The sequence below is a fragment of the Gopherus flavomarginatus genome, chromosome 6, assembly GCF_025201925.1.
Source record: "Gopherus flavomarginatus isolate rGopFla2 chromosome 6, rGopFla2.mat.asm, whole genome shotgun sequence".
Classification (NCBI taxonomy): domain Eukaryota; kingdom Metazoa; phylum Chordata; order Testudines; family Testudinidae; genus Gopherus; species Gopherus flavomarginatus.
In genome coordinates this window covers 13,794,859-13,811,515 of record NC_066622.1, presented here as the reverse complement: position 1 = coordinate 13,811,515, position 16,657 = coordinate 13,794,859, and the positions used below count along the sequence as shown (strand labels likewise).

Sequence of the window (16,657 nt, the reverse complement as noted above, 5' to 3'; positions counted from 1 at the left end):
TGCTGCCTTAGCAAAAAAAGGAAAAGTGCATCCTTATAGAAGCATCATGCTATGAGGTGATTGTTCCTTTGGGGTCATCATTCTTGCTGGACCATGTCACATGACATGCCTCATGCCTACTTGCTCACTTAGTATGATCATTGCTATTTCCTTTATGAAGTTGTGTTTACAACCTCCACCTCCGATCCTTTCAAATGCCTCTCAAAAACCTTGGTTTCCCATTATCTATCCATCTTGTAGTAACTGCAGAGATGTATTATACAGAATGGCTTTTTTTCCAGAGACAAACAATAGATAAGATGCTGTGTGCTTGAGGTATAATAAAGACTTCTATCACAAAGAATAAACAACTCAATGAGCAGCAATAAACTTAATTTGCACATTAGATATGCTTTTCCAAGTTCTGACATTTCAGTTGAAAATAATGCTGAAGCAATGAGCCCTATAATTGAACAGCCAAAACTTCTCCATAGGGGAAACAAAAACAAATGTTCCCTGCAAACAAGACCATTTTTATACTATGTTATTACTCTGTTTTTTAATACTTTGTAAATGCCAAACGAAATAATTTTGTTGTTTTTAATGTGATTTTTTGCATGCTGCTCCATTAGGATCTATATATGGCGGTAAGTGCAACGGTATCTAACTTCCATGGAGTAAGAACTCCTCAAAAACTACATGACTCATTTTATTCACTGCTAGCTGTGCTGTAACATTTTCTCAAATTACACATTGCATTGGTACAAACTGCACTTCCAAAATTTGAACATGAAAACTATGTTAGCCTGCTGCGGTATGGTAAGGAGGAAAGTCAAGCCCGCAGGCTAGAGAAAACGATTGTGAATTTACCTAAAATTAGCGAAATCAGAAAAAAAAAAGCTGAGTTACAAATTACGCTAAGTAATCTGTCATTCTTATAACTACTATAATTTCTAGTGTTATCTAACATCAAGAGTACTCTGCTCATAACTCTGATAATTAAATTCAAAGTGACATGTTTTTAACTTACTTTTCTCCACCTTTTCATTGTTACCATTTAATGTGATCAGGATGTTTTTGTAAGAAACCAGTTACATATATATTAAGAATTGCAATGATTCTTAGTTAGCAGCAAGAGAAGGTACGAAATTTCCCCCCATTTTCCCTGTGTTGGCAGCTACATTGATGTAATGATTCACCTATCCACCAATCAGCAGGGACTGAACCCAGAATCTTCAGCACCAGTCACAAGCATCCTATTCCTGAGATAAGGAAGTATCTTTATAAACTGCTAGCAATAGTACATTCTTAACAGTTAGGAGGCCCAGCCATGAAATGGAGGACAAGATACAGTTAGGATTGTCTGCGTTGCTATGTCAGCATTCAGTGCAGTTGTGTTAGTGAAAATGCTTATTATTGACATGATTTACAGTGCAATTTGCCTGCGTTTCAAAAAAAAGGCTATGATATTAAAGGCAAAGGTAAAATGCACCTTTGTCAATCACAGATGCACTCAGGGCTTGCAGGTGAAATCCCAGTATACACAAAGCCGTAGTCAGTGTATCACATTCACAACAGAGAGAAAAAGGTTATATAAGCATAATACACTTTAACATGCTTCGCAGAACAGCAGTAGGAAGTCAGAGACATTTAAGTTGACAAACACAGGGAGATATTATAGCTACAAAATCATCAATCCACCCTTAAAAATACTTTTAGCTACTCAGGTAGGGTGAAATTCCCCCTTCCAATACAAAGGTAACACCCTGTTTTAATAAGGTAAGAAGTGCATTGGACTTTTGCTGACCTCGCATGCTGCATGTGAATGTAACCCTCTCCTGTGCTAGAAACTTGTTTGTTTTTTATTCTGTTAGAATGCTTAGCCACAAAGGGTGGGAACCCAATGTAGTATAAAAAGAGATCTGGATACTTAGCGTTTTAAAAAAACAACACTGCTTCTTTCTTTCTCACAAATCCTTTTGTAGGTGATCTTTAGGATAGGTAGACAGGGCTGATGGGGGGAGGGAGCAATTGTATGGGGGTCCTGAGCTCAGGACAATACCGAAATATCTGTATCATCTGTGTAAATAAAGTGAAATGGGAAAACGTCAGGTCCCAGATAACATGATGTACCGAAGCCTCAACATTTCCTTCAATGGGCCTGTAGGTAGGCAATTACCTGTAAACAGCCCCTTCAGAAAAAAATTAGGTATGACTCATAGGTAGCAGCAATTAATATATTGACTCCATAACACTTTCAATGACAATTCAGATTCTGAGAAACTTCTATTCAGATATTAGCCTGGTGGGTGCATTTGACATATCCCATCAGGTTACTTCAGTCACATTCTCTTAGAACACCTCAGACTGGATTTGTCAGAATGCAACCTGACTAGGACAAGTCCACAGTGATGTCTCACAAAGTGATATCAAGTCCATTTCTTTCAAAGAAGAGGATTAGAAGTCCAACTAATATGCAGTTTGCAAAAAAAAATGTATTTGAGAAAAAGGTGGGGTTTTTTCCTTCACTAAAATGACTTGCTTGGTGATGTGAACATTAGTTGGCAGTTCTGATTACTCCCCCAAGAAGCTAATATTTTTAGTTGTTGGAGCAGCAGTGAAATGACACAAATGAATCTGGGAGGTTAAAGTGTTAAAATTCAGGAAAGTAACCAGCAGATATCACAACTGCAACTTGTGTTCTTTGGGAGTGTGTATGTGGGGGAGAGTATTTTAATATTAAAAATAGGAAACTGTCTGAAGGGCCTGAGACCACTCCTCTTTCAGTCGTGTTGTTTTAGTGTCATGTGCCAAGGTGGTTAACCACAATTGTGACGGAGGGAAGCAGCATCTTAGTGGTTCTGTGTTTTATTAGAGTGAAATTTTTATTCAGCTTCTAAACCAGCCTTTTTTTTTAATAGACCAAAACATTGAAACAAAACAAAATCAGTGAAACAATCCAGTCATGAGATTAATTCACTAAATCTCTTTTCCTTAATATACAGTGGCAGAAATAATCTTTTTTAGCCTGAGATCCAATGTAAGCTATAAATGAGCAGCATTGATTCAACCCAGCATACATAGTGGAGAACAGAAAGGTGTTCAGAGGCCCATAGCCACTATAGTTCAAGTTTCTGGTCCGTAGCTTCCAAAGTCTTTGGGGCAGGGACTGTCTTTTTGTTCTGTGTTTGTACAACACCTAGCACAATGGAGTCTTGATCTAGGACAAGGGATCCTAAGTGCTACTGCAATACAAATACTAAATAACGACTGGTCTATATTTGATATCAGTGATTGCCAGATTGCTGTTATTTTATCAATCTTTTTTTCTTAGAAGAACTGATTTTAAAATGATATTGATAACTCAGAGGGTCCTGGTGAAAGACTAGGGCTTTGTTATCAGTATCCTCTAAGAATAAAACTGAAGCATAGTCACTACCTGTGGATAGGCCAGGCATTTTAACAGTTGCTGCAGCCATCTGGTAGCTCTGTTTCAGTGTAAAGATTTAGTTGAAACCCTGCATCATAACAGTATTATTATAATCTTTGACATCCGAGTATGTTTCATCAAATATGTATGTACATTTCCAATATTAATAAAGCACAAATGAAGACAATAAAATACCTTTCACAATCAGGTTTCCTGAATTCCTGGCAACTCCAAACTGATTCATTGCTATACAAGTGTACACTCCTGCATCTGTTTTGGTAATATTATATATCTTGAGACTGCCATCATCTAGCATAAAGATCCTGAAAAATATACAAATAGATAGATAAACTTAACAGGATATTGTGCCAACTTCCTGTACAGGAACTGTAATAAAAGTAGCATTGCCTTGCTAATATTTAGATAATATTATTATGATTATGCTTTCCTACAACAAACTTAACGTATTCCCATTATTTTTCACCTCCATCTATCAACTGTCAATGTATAAGGAACATAAAAGTGACATACCAGAACTGACCATCAATCCATCTAATCCAATTTTCTGTGTCCTTCTGTGTTCAATGTTGGATGTTTCAGAAGAAGAAATAAAAACCCAGTAATGCAGCCAATTATGCTATATTATACTAGAGGGAATTTTTTCCCTGACCCCAGATGGTAAGCCGCTTACGATGTGAAATATGAGGACTGACAGGATGTGTAATTTTGTCAATTTTATGAAAAGTTGTTACCAGTCTAGATGAGAGCCTGAAACACCCTCTCACAGACAATGAAAACATAAAATACACAGTTTTGTCATATTGCTCTAAGAAATCACCTTATTAGTGACTATGTTTTACCTTGCTAAGTTATATACTGATTTGTGAGTATTGACTAGTTTATACTGACTAATATTATGAGGTCCTCAAGTGTAATGGTGAGATATGTGGAAAGAAAGTTGGAGAAATAGATGCCAGATGAAAGCAGTGACAGTATATATCAGAACTGTCCCAAGCAATGTAAACTCAAATTCTTCGATTTTATGTTTCAGACGTTTCACTGATTTTTACCTTTTTGAGTCAACGTGGTATTTCACAGTATAAATCAAATGCACAGTTTGGCCTAAGTTCTTGCTAGTTAAACTTTGAGGGGGCTTGAGTAAGGACTCAACGCTGTGTTACCTCCCAGACAATGAATATGGACAGATAACACTAGACTTTTTTTCTCCTGCTGACGATAGCTCATCTCAATTGATTGGACTCTTCCAGTTGGCATGCATACTTCAGCCTTTTCATGTTCTCTGGATGTGTAAATATCTCCTGTCTGTGTGTTCCATTCTATGCATCTGAAGAAGTGAGCTGTAGCCCACGAAAGCTTATGCTGAAATAAATTTGTTAGTCTCTAAGATGCCACAAGTACTTCTGTTCTTTTTACTAGACTTTCGCTGCGTCATTTATAGACTAGGGATTGGCAACCTTTGGAAAGCTGCTGGCAGGCCAGCACATCCCTCAGCCCACGCTGCTTCCCACAGCCCCCATTGGCCTGGAACAGTAAACTGCAGCCAGTGGGAGCTGTGATCGGCCAAACCTGCAGACGCTGCTGGTAAACAAACTGCCCTGGCCTACCAGCGAATTTCCCTAATGGGCTGCGTGCCAAAGGTTGCCAATCCCTGTTGTAGACATACACACAATGTTCAACCATCCAGAAGTGGGAAAATTAATTTCAAATATGAGTTAAATGGAGAAATAAAAAGTGAGGGAATTTTCTGGCAGCGAGGGAGATATAGATCTGATATAAAAAACATTTTACATTAAAAAAAATTATAATGTAAGCCTCACAGCCAGAGTGTTCAGTATTTACAACATACATGCAGATGATTTAACATTTAAATTATTAAAGCAAATGAACAACTAGTGCCCAACAGGAAGTTGGTGGTAATATCAACTACATTAAACATATACAAAATATTACTGTATCCTGTATTCCTACATATATTTATATCTCTGTGTTCTACTCTCTTACCTGGATACAATTCTCATTTACGTTATGTAGTTGAGAGCCATTCTGTGTCACTGAATACGGAATCTGGTCCAAGTTTTGATAAAGTACAAATAATAATTCATCTTGTAGCATCACCACACTATCTGTGAACCGCATGAACAAATTCTGATTTGCGTGGAGTTAGACACATTATTAAGACTGTGTTCTACTAACTGTTCAATGAAAGGGAGCGCTCACACCTGTGCTGGGTGATCAGATGTGAGTACAAAAGTTAGCTCTGTGAGGGTATGGAGGGGGAGGGCATTTCTGTCTGCCACTATTGCTGAATCAGCAGGATGTTTTCATATGTCCTAGAACTGACTAAACTTACCTTCAGATCTACATTTTCAGCAGGTATAGTTCATGTTGTTTATTCTCACACTGTGATTTTTGGGCTTGGGGAGAGGTAGAATGTAGGTCCAAAATTCTCTGCTGGTGTTAATCCATCACAACTCCTCTGAAATCAGGGAAGGGAGAGATTTTCCGAGGTCCCTAACTGAATTAGAAGTCTAAGCCCCACTCTGTATCACTTAAGTGCTTTAGAAAATGCATCCATAAATTACACTCTACTCAAACTGGTGAACAAAGAAGAATAATGCCAAATCAGCCTAATCTCCCCATGTCACGCTGAGGAACTTTGTATCTAAAATGGGACTTAATCCTTTTGGAAGCCTGATAGAGGAATGAGCCAATTTATTTTTTGGTAGGTTGTCACTAGCCCTAGCATAGCCATATTGGGAAGAAAGACACGGCTGCATTCAGATCTTGTATCAGTTCAGGGGCTTTCACACCAGCGCTGCCCTCTGGGACAGTGGGCATCTATTCTGCCCGCCTCACTTGCAGTACTGACCAGTAAGTCACTTCCCTCCCCCTTTCTCCTGGCCCCAATAAGAGCAAGAGGGAATTGTGGAAGGCATTGTGACTGTGTTCTTTCCAGGCTTACTCTGGGGGTGCTGCAGTTTGTGCACTGTCCATTGCGCAGGGCTATGCCTCAGGCAGGGGAGGCTCTATGTTTTTTGCCATCCCAAGCATGGCAGTCAGGTGGCCTTTGATGGCGTTTCTGTAGGAGGTCCACTGGTCACACAGATTTGGCAGTGGTTCTGCGGGTAATCTGACGGTCCTGTGCCTTCAGCGTACCCGCCGCCGAATTGCCGCCAAAACCTTGGGACTGGCGGACCTCTCACAGAAACGCCGCCGCAGGCTGCCTGACTGCTGCCCCCACAGCGACCGGAAGGCTGTCCCCCCCCCCCCCCACGGCTTGCTGCCCTAGGCATACGCTTGCTGTGCTGGTTCCTGGAGCCACCCCGGCCTCAGGCCACACTAGTCCATAGTAAGTATTGATGAAAAGATTACTGCACTCTCAAGTCTTTGTATATCAACACAATCACTAATACATAGCAAATCCAGGGACAGAAAATATTCCCTTTGAGAAACCAACCAATGTTCTGTGCATCTGCCTAGTTATTCCCTATTCACAATGTAATTTTATACAGTAGTTTTGATTGCCCCTGTCTGCCAAAGTATTTGACAAATGTGACACTTGTTAAAAGCAATATGGGCTCTTTTTACAGCACAACTTGAGTGTCTCCACTTACAAACTGGGTCAAATGACATCCCTCAGGTTTTACCTTTATACAGCCAACAGCTTTAACACAGCAGGAGATGAGGGAGGATGGCCAGACAAGGCCATCCATTGAGCTGTCCTGTATAGGGGCACAGCAGCATCTGAGACAACAAATTATAATAGCTGCCACAAGTGGCTATACTGCTGTTCTGAATTCTCTGGTGAAAGGGAAGCTTTATCCTCTGGATTTGGAGTACAGAGAGGAGAGGATTTGGCCTTAAGTGAAGATCCGTGTTACCTTGACTATGAGGCTGCTGAGCTGCATTCACACGCATACAGTTAGTAGCACTGTAAGAAAATAAGTTTGGATTGAACAGCCATTTTGTTATAAATCAACATATCAAACCGGAACTTAGCAACATATGAAACGAAGAGGCAGACCTTTAGATCTAACAACACATCAACTAGCTGACATTTTTCAGCTAAGAATGGCTGCACGCAGAAGAAAAAGCTAGCACTTTTTAATTGACATCATTAAGCTAGCTATCAGTACAAGAAAATAAGGGTGCCTCTCTTAATTGGTTTTGGAGAGAGACATTATAATAGAATCATAGGACTGGAATGGACCTTGAGAAGTCATCTAGTCCAGTCCTCTGCACTCATGACAAGACTAAGTATCATCTAGACTTAAAGTATCATCTAGTATCGTCTTTAAAATCTCCAATGATGGAGATTCCACAACCTCCCTAGACAATTTATTCCAGTGCTTAACCATTCTGACCGTTAGGAAGTTTTTCCTAATATCCAGCCTAAATCTTCATTGCTGCAATTTAAGCTCATTGCTTCTTGTCCTATCCTCAGAGGTTAAGTAAAACAAATCTTCTCCCTCCTCATTGTTACAATCTTTTATATACTTGAAAACTATTTACCATGTCCCCCCTCAATCTTCTCTTTTCCAGACTAAACAAACCCACTTTTTTCAATCTTCCGTCATAGGTCATGTTTTCTAGACCTTTAATCATTTGTGCCACTCTTCTCTGGATTCTCTCCAATTTGTCCATGTCCTTCCTGAAATGTGGCACCCAGAACTGGACACAATACTCTAGCTGAGGACTAATCAGCACAGAGTAGAGCAGAAGAATTACTTCTCGTGTCTTGCTTACAACATTCCTGATAATACATCCCAGAATGATGTTTGCTATTTTGCAACAGCGTTACACTATTGACTCATATTTAGCTTGTGATCCACTATGATCCCCAGATCCCTTTCCGCAGTACTCCTTCCTAGGCAGTCATTTCCCATTTTGTATGTGTGCAACTGATTGTTCCTTCCCAAGTGGAGTTCTTTGCATTTGTCCTTATTGACTTTCATCCTACTTACTTCAGACCATTTCTCCAGATCATTCTGAATTTTAATCCTATCCTCCAAAGGATTTGCAACCCCTCCCAGCTTGGTATCGTCCGCAAACTTTATAAGAGTACTCTCTATGCCATTATCTAAATCATTGATGAAGGTATTGAACAGAACCGGACCCAGAACTGATCCCTGTGGGACCCCACACATTATCTCCTTCCAATATGACTGTGAACCATTGATAACTACTCTCTGGGAACAGTTTTCTAACCAGTATTGCACCCACCTTATAGTAGCTCAATCTAGGTTATATTTCCCTAGTTTGTTTATGAGAAGGTCATATGATACAGTATCAAAAGCTTTACTAAAGTCAAGGTATGTCAAGTCAAAGATGACTGTATTTGAAAGATGGAATTATGTAAATATGAAGAAAAATCATTTGCAAATGTTTCATTCTCTCTGTTGCAAGCTTCTCCAGCATTTGAAATGGGTCTATAGCACAGCTGCAGATACACAGTGATTAGAAAATACTGGCGATAAAATAGATTGATGTGACTAATAAGCAAAGACTATTCATTCTGTATAATGAAAATCAAAGAATATTTCACCTGTGGATCACCACACACTCTGTATGACTGAGTTATAATTCAGCCTGAGCAGGAGTTAGAGAGTTTAGAATAATCAGATCTTATGTATTTATTATTTGTATTGTGGTAGCTCCTATGAGCTCCAGTCATGGACCACTGTGCTAGGTGCTGTGCAAACATAAAACAAAAAGTCCAAAGAGCCTATGATCTAATTCTCAGGGGTCAGCAATCTTTCAGAAGCGGTGTGCCAAGTCTTCATTTATTCACTCTAATTTAAGGTTTTGCGTGCCAGTAATACATTTTAACGTTTTTAGAAGGTCTCTTTCTCTAAGTCTATAATATATAACTAAACTATTGTTGTATGTAAAATAAATAAGGTTTCAAAATGTTTAAGAAGCTTCATTTAAAATTAAATTAAAATGCAGAGCCCCCACGCCCCACCCCAGAGCAGTGGCCAGGACCTGGGCAGTGTGAGTGACACTGAAAATCAGCTCGTGTGCCGCCTTCGGCACGCGCGCTATAGGTTGCCTACCCCTGATCTAATTAAATAAATATATAAACAAATACCTACTGACAGAAAGATCAATCACATGGCTATACATAGGATCTTTGCATGCACCAGAGCTGTACAGCACTTTTTATATCAGGGATTGGGAAGTCAAAGGTAGCTTTCTGTTACCAAGCTTGTAGGTCAGCAGAGTTTAATTCAGCTCCTAGTGTAATTTACAGCTCTTCTAAGTCACGCCAGTTTGTAATGCCCCCTAGATGCCATTGTGTGAGCCAGTAGCAACAGAGCATGTTGTGTTGTGAGGAAGTGGTAGAAGGAGCATGTGCTGTAGATCTGGCTACACCACTTCTACATAAGCAGAGCATACCCCATGCCAAGGCATTCCCCTATATAAGGTCATTTTACATTCCCTTTGTAGGGCCAAAGCAGTGTAAAGCAATCTAATAAGGAACTCTAGAATTTATTGACACTTATACTCAGGTCTATTCATCAGTGCTTTATTTGTTCCAGGGCTGAGCCCTAGCACCTCTAGGCTTGGCAGTTCAGAGCCGCGGCACCTCAGGGCCTGGCAGTTCAGAGCCGCGGCACCTCTGGGCCTGACAGTTCAGAGCCGCGGCACCTCTTGGCCTAACAGTTCAGAGCCCCGGCATCTCTGGGCCTGGCAGTTCAGAGCCCCGGCACCTCTGGTCTTGGCAGTTCAGAGCCCCGGCACCTCTGGGCTTGGTAGTTCATAGCCCAGCACCTCTGGGCTTGGAAGTTCATAGCCCTGCCACTTTTGGGCTTGGCAGTTCAGAGCCCCGGCACCTCTGGGCCTGGCGGTTCAGAGCCCCGGCACCTCTGGGCCTGGCGGTTCAGAGCCTCGGCACCTCTGGTCTTGGTGGTTCAGAGCCCCAGCACCTCTGGGCCTGGCGGTTCAGAGCCCCGGCACCTCTGGGCCTGGCAGTTCAGAGCCCCGGCACCTCTGGGCCTGGCAGTTCAGAGCCCCGGCACCTCTGGGCCTGGCGGTTCAGAGCCCCGGCACCTCTGGGCCTGGCGGTTCAGAGCCCCGGCACCTCTGGGCTTGCTGCATCCGTTATGAATGTAAAAAAAGTGCTTGTGTCCCAGCGCCTAATTGCTTGAGCCCAGACACCTCTTTGTTTACAAATTAAGCACTGCAATTCATTTACAGTAGACTTGTTCCATGCACACAGAATGCTACAAAACAGCATCCTGCCAACCTATTCTAATTAAAGTGTGTTTCAGAACATTACAAATGTACTGCAAATGGTATAAAGATTTCATTATTAAGACATACAACGCCACATTCTGCCAAAGTGACTGGAGTCTGAAATGCACTCCAATGGAAAATTCCTCAAAATTATGAAGTTAATCCAGCTCAGAGAGAGATTACTGCTGATGGTTCATTTCCTGAATTTAGCTGTGCAAACTCAGATATGTTTCTATATTCTTTTCTAGAAATCTAGGCCTCCATGGAGTTGAATACAATGATTAATGCATAGTATACATGATATCATGGTTACAGACATGTTTATCCATTTGGATTACTTATTGTCTACTCAGATGTTGGTCAGATAATCCTTGACCTAGAGAATGACTGTTGATACACAAATATTTAAATAATCAGCCAGTTCGAAACTGGACATGCTTTCTCTACTGAACAAAATATATTCTGGCAAAGAGAAACTGTGAGAAAAGCTAATGGAAGTTTTAGAGTGATTTTAGAATTTGAAGTCACATTACCTAAAAATTAGGAAGCTGGCAGTAAATAGGGGACAGAGGCACAATTATTTCAAACAGTAATGAATACATAATTAGTTAAAAGGAAAGGCAAGTTAAAGCAAAGTTTGTGAGTTTGTTTCTGGAGAAGGATGGGGATACAGAGCATGGCAGAATAGCAAGACACAATTTAAACACATCCATAAAAAAAAGGGGTGAAATCCTGGATTTCACTCAGAGGATTGGGCTGGTTGGCCTGTTTCTTGTATTTTTCAATATGTCATTTATATAGTGAAATTGTGGGCCTGATCCAAAGCTCATTGAAGATAATGGGAATCTTTCCACTTACTTCAATTGGCTTTGGATCAAGCTCCCTCAGGAAAGGATTAGCAAGAAAAAAGGTGTGAAAAGTGACCCCATTTTGCTTTGTGAAATGCTTACTATAAAACAATAACTTTTCACAAGATGTGGACAGTATGAAGCTTGGTAACAATAATTCTTTATAGCAAAAGTCAAGGTAATTCCAAGTACTCAGACAAGATAATAATGTGCGTTAATATTTAAAGTTCAATCTAACACAAGTAACAAAGGGATACGTTTTCTCCTCCAAGAAAGTCAGTATTTGCCAGCAAATAAACTACCATGTGTCAAAGGACAAAATGAATAAAAGTTAAGGTGAATCTGTTGAAAGCATTTCCATTAAGAGATGTCAAGAGACAAGAGTGCAGTAAGCTTTTCAGAAGATATAACTGGTTTTCTCTTTGAGGCCCTATGTCCACAAGCTATTTGAGCGCTTGCCTAACTTTGAGGATGAACTAGTCCCAGTAAAGTCAGTGGAATGCCTCACTGGCTTGAAGGTAGTCATGTGATTACTATTTTAATCCGGATCTGAGCTGTGCTACCGTAGTGTAAGTGAATGACACAAATAGGTGACCACTCTGTCAGAAATGAAGTGATGAATGAAAATCCTGCTATATCAGGAGTGGCCAACCTGTGGCTCTGGAGCCGCATGCAACTCTTCAGAAGTTAATATGGGACTCCTTGCATAGGTGCTGACTTTGGGGCTGGAGCTACAGGTGCCAACTTTCCATTGCTCGACCCCAGGTCCTTCCCCCACTTCACTCCTTCCCCCAAGGTCCCCGTCCCTTCCAACCCCCTCCCCTGAGCCTGCTGCACCCTCACTCCTCCCCACTCCATCCCAGAGCCTCCTGTACACAGAGAAACAGCTGATCGTGGTGGGCAAGAGGCACAGGGAGAGAGGGGGAGGTGCTGATTGGCAATACTGCCAGGGGACAGAAGGTGCTGCAGGTGGCGGGGGGCCAACTGATTGGGGCTGCCGACAAATTACTGTGGCTCTTTGGCAATGTACATTGGTAAATTCTGGCTCCTTCTCAGGCTCCTGTGCTATATAAACACATAAAATAGACACACACCCACTACGGACTTGAATTAATCCATTATTTCTAGAATGATTGCTTCATCTATGAGATAAACATAATATAAAGTCCTATCTCTATAACTACAATTCTTAGCTCTGGATGCCTGTGACTTTATACTACAAGAGAAAATAAAAAGGACACTAAATTTTCACTCGTGTCAAAATTTTCTTAATGGTCTCCAGGAATAAAAACATTTTTTGCAACTTTTGTGCAGGAGACACAAGTCTGAGTAGCACCAAAAGTGTTCATTAACACTGCCGCACATAAGTAAAAGCTTAAGAAATCAAGCAGAGATGATATGTACAACTTTTAATTAACTGTGCCAAACAAATCATCTCCTAAAGTGATATCTCCTGTGAACAAAAGATTGTTGACAGCTATTTCTCCTGATCTTGAAAGCACAAAAAAATAATATGTATTTAACAAGGCTGACAGAAAATAAAAGCTGGAAGAGGTAGCAGATGTCAACACATTAGATTTTTAATTGTGGCAGAGGTAATGTGTACCCTGCTAAATTATTCAAAGGCAAGTTGTGCCGTTATGTCATTCATTTTACCTATTTACACACTTACACCCCTGCTTCACCATTGCTTTATTTCAGTACACCACCAGCCTAATGCCATTGAAATCATTAGACACCCAAGTGTCAAGTTTGACTAATGTAGTAAATCAGACCCAATGGTCCAAGTCCTACAGTTTTTGCTGTAGCCAATGGGTCTTTTTTCCTTATTAAGGGCTTCAGAATCACTGCCTTTTAATTATAAAAATTATTTAAACCTACTGCAATTAGGACAATGAGGGAGAGAATTTTTTAAACATTAGATCTGAAATTTTGTGTCCAACTTGTGTGCACAGTTAGCACAAGTGAATGTACAAGTCCGACAATTGCATGCACAAAGAGGTCTGAATTAAGGAATAGGCACTTTAGGTGTATGAGTCAGGACTACATTCCTGGAATTATATGATTAGAATGGAATCTCCGTTTTCATTTTGAGGATGGGGGAGAAGTAATTTTCTAATCCTCAGGGATGTGATGAAAAGCCTTAAACTGGGAATCAATCATAATCAACCCAGCAACATCTGCCTGAGTCTGCAGACAAGCTGGAACAACAGCTGAGACTGGTGTGCACAATCTCATGCATTTCAATAGATTGTTAATGCCAAGACCAACTGCTCTGCTCGGTCTTACCAAAATCACCCAAATAGAGGACCTTGTGTGAGAGGAGGGTGCAATAGAGTCAGCACATCCATCCAAGCAGATCAACCCTAGCTGCTGGGATAAGTATGGGGGAGGGATATCCTTGTAGTCACTCTTCGTGGACAGAAAGTGCCCCCTTTACTATCATCACTCCAAGGGGGGCTGGGGTGACATTGCTGGGACAAAACTATTCAGGGATCCATATTGTGGTGTGCCAAAAGGCCTAGATTGGTTTAATCCAGCCCTATACACAAATAAGAATTGTTAGCCATTTGTGAATTGTATATACAATCAGGGTAACTACATTTACAAATTAGGCCAGGAGACCAGATTTTTAAAAAATAGAAGCCTGCAGTTAGGCTCATAAATCCATATTTAGAAACTCAAATGAATAGTCTTGTTTTCAAAATTCAGCTGAGTATATTCAGAATTCAAATGTGAGAGAGACAGGATTACTGTGAGCTGGATAAGTATTACAGAAACAAGAGAAAGAAATAGAAAAGTGGGTCAAATTCTCAAGTAACTTCACTAAAGACAGTCAAATAACACTTTCAAAAGTATGAATTAGACTTAAATTTAAGCTAAGTGAATGAATTGTGCCTCAGGACAGCTTTGGTTTTAGTTAAAAGGTTCTACTGACTTCCACTTTAGATCCAGTTGTTTATATTATATGTTAATGATCTTTGTACCTGTTTATCCCATTCAAAGTATCAATTTGTATGCTAATAGTATTGCTATTTAATAAACTATATTTAAAAGAAGATTTTCTTTATATGCAGGCTGATATTAATGAGCTTCAAAATCAAATGGCACAATTAACTGCAAAGAAAATAAATACTATTAAAACCAATGTTTACTATTTGGATCAAAACAAAGTTACAATATCTAACTGAACAGGGTTATTAAAATATTAAATAAAGAATATTATAAAGTAATCATAATAAGCGATTACACAACATTGTTCCTTGCTAATTAAAAAGCAGGTCTCTTATTTTTACTATTTTTTCATATAACCTGGGGTGTAGGGATCTATCTACAATTTGTGAAGACAAATATTTGTTTTAGGCAAATATAGACAGACATCTGAATTGAGTTTTACTGAATGATAAAGCTTCCAGGCAAAATGCAATATGGTGAGGAAACTAAGTTTCCATAAAAGATAAATTAGTGGAGTGCCCCATTTCACCATAGAGAAGAACCAAACCCAACCCATGTGGTCATTTGTGCAGTGACGTGATTTACTTTTTTCTAAGAAAAAATAGTATAGTGGGTCCATTGTAAACCAGCAACTCACTGTTCAGTACAAAATACGCATGACATAAAGCATGCTGATGCACCTGTATAAATCATAGAATCATGAAAAAGTAGGACTGGAAGGGACCTCAATAGGTCATCGAGTCCCTTGCACTGAGGCAGGACTAAGTATCATCTGGAGCATCTCTGACAGGTGTTTGTCTAACCAGTTCTTAAAAACCTCCAATGAAGGAGATTCCACAACCTCCCTCGGTAATTTATTCCAGTGCTTAGCTACCCTGACAGTTAGGCAATATTTCCTAATGTGTAGCCTAAATCTCCCTTGCAGCAATTTAAGCCCATTACTTCCTCAGTGGTTAAGGAGAATAATTTATCACCTTCCTCTTTATAACAACCTTTTATATATTTGAAGACTTGTTATCCTGTCTCCCCTCAGTCTAAACAATCCCAGTTTTTTCAATATTTTCTCATACGTCAGGTTTTCTAGAACTTTCATCTTTTTTGTGGCTCTCCTCTGTACTTTCTCCAATTTGTCCATATCTTTCCCAATCTGAGGTGCCCAGAACTGGCCACAATACTCCAGCTGAGGCCTTAACAATGGTAAGTAGAATAGAAGAATTATTTCTTGTGTCTTGCTTACAACACTCCTGCTAATACTAATGCAATGTTAAAATGTTTGCGCTTTTTTTTTTGCATTACTGACTCTCATTTAGTTTGCAATACATTATAAACTGCAAAAATCTTTTCCTGAAGTACTCTTTTCTAGGCAGATATTTCTTATTTTGTTTCTGTGAAATTGATTATTTTTTCCTAAGTGTAGTAGTTTGCGTTTGTCCTTATTGAATTTCAGCCTATTTATTTCAGACTATTTTATCTGTTTGTCAAAAATATTTTGAATTCTAATCCGGTCTGCCACAGCACTTTCCCCCCCACCTCCCAGTTTGATATTGTCTACAATCTTTATAAGTGTATTCTTTGTGCCATTATCCAAATCATAGTGAAGATATTGATAAGTACTGGACCCAGGATGGATCCCTGTGGAACTCTACTCAATTTGACCTTCCAGCTTGACTGTCAACCACTGATATCAGCTCTCTGAGTATGATTTTCCAACCAGTTGTGCACTCCTTTTAATAGGTTAATTTAGGCTATATTTCCTTGGATTTGCTTACGAGACAGTTTTGTGAGACTGTATCGAAAGCCTTACTAAATTCAAGATATATCACATCTACTGCTTCCCCCCTCTCCACAATGCTTGTTACCCTGTCCCCCTCTTGCCACCAATGTCCTCTTTTTATGCCTATCCCAGCTTCTCCCGCATCCGGGCTTCATCAGCAATTTAGCCTTCTCAGCCAAGACTCTCCTTGAGATGCATTCTGTCACTTGCCCCTTTCCACTTGGTCAGTCCTTGTGTGGGGTAGACATCCCATCACAATACCACAAAAATAACTGGTTTAAAGGCCAGTGGCTGAAACACCATTAAAGGTTTAATTCAACCTGAAGAAAAACATTACTTGGCATCCCCAAATTCCTGTTGTCTTCCACTCCATGAATATTGGCTATCTATAGCATATTCTCCCTCTGATCC

General features: G+C 40.0%; 2 protein-coding genes across 5 annotated transcripts in view; both read right to left on the bottom strand.

The window, feature by feature from the left end:
* The window catches only part of LOC127053138 (neural cell adhesion molecule L1-like protein), a 1,307,741-nt gene that overhangs the window by 494,074 nt on the left and 797,010 nt on the right, over positions 1–16,657 (bottom strand). The gene's annotated exons all lie outside the window — the stretch shown is intronic.
* CNTN6 (contactin 6) overlaps positions 1–16,657 on the bottom strand; it is a 222,840-nt gene that overhangs the window by 30,270 nt on the left and 175,913 nt on the right. For all 4 annotated transcript variants that reach the window (XM_050957317.1, XM_050957318.1, XM_050957319.1 and 1 more), the window contains one exon: positions 3,605–3,732. In XM_050957317.1, the coding sequence (XP_050813274.1) occupies positions 3,605–3,732 (128 nt within the window). The remainder of the gene's footprint in view (positions 1–3,604; positions 3,733–16,657) is intronic.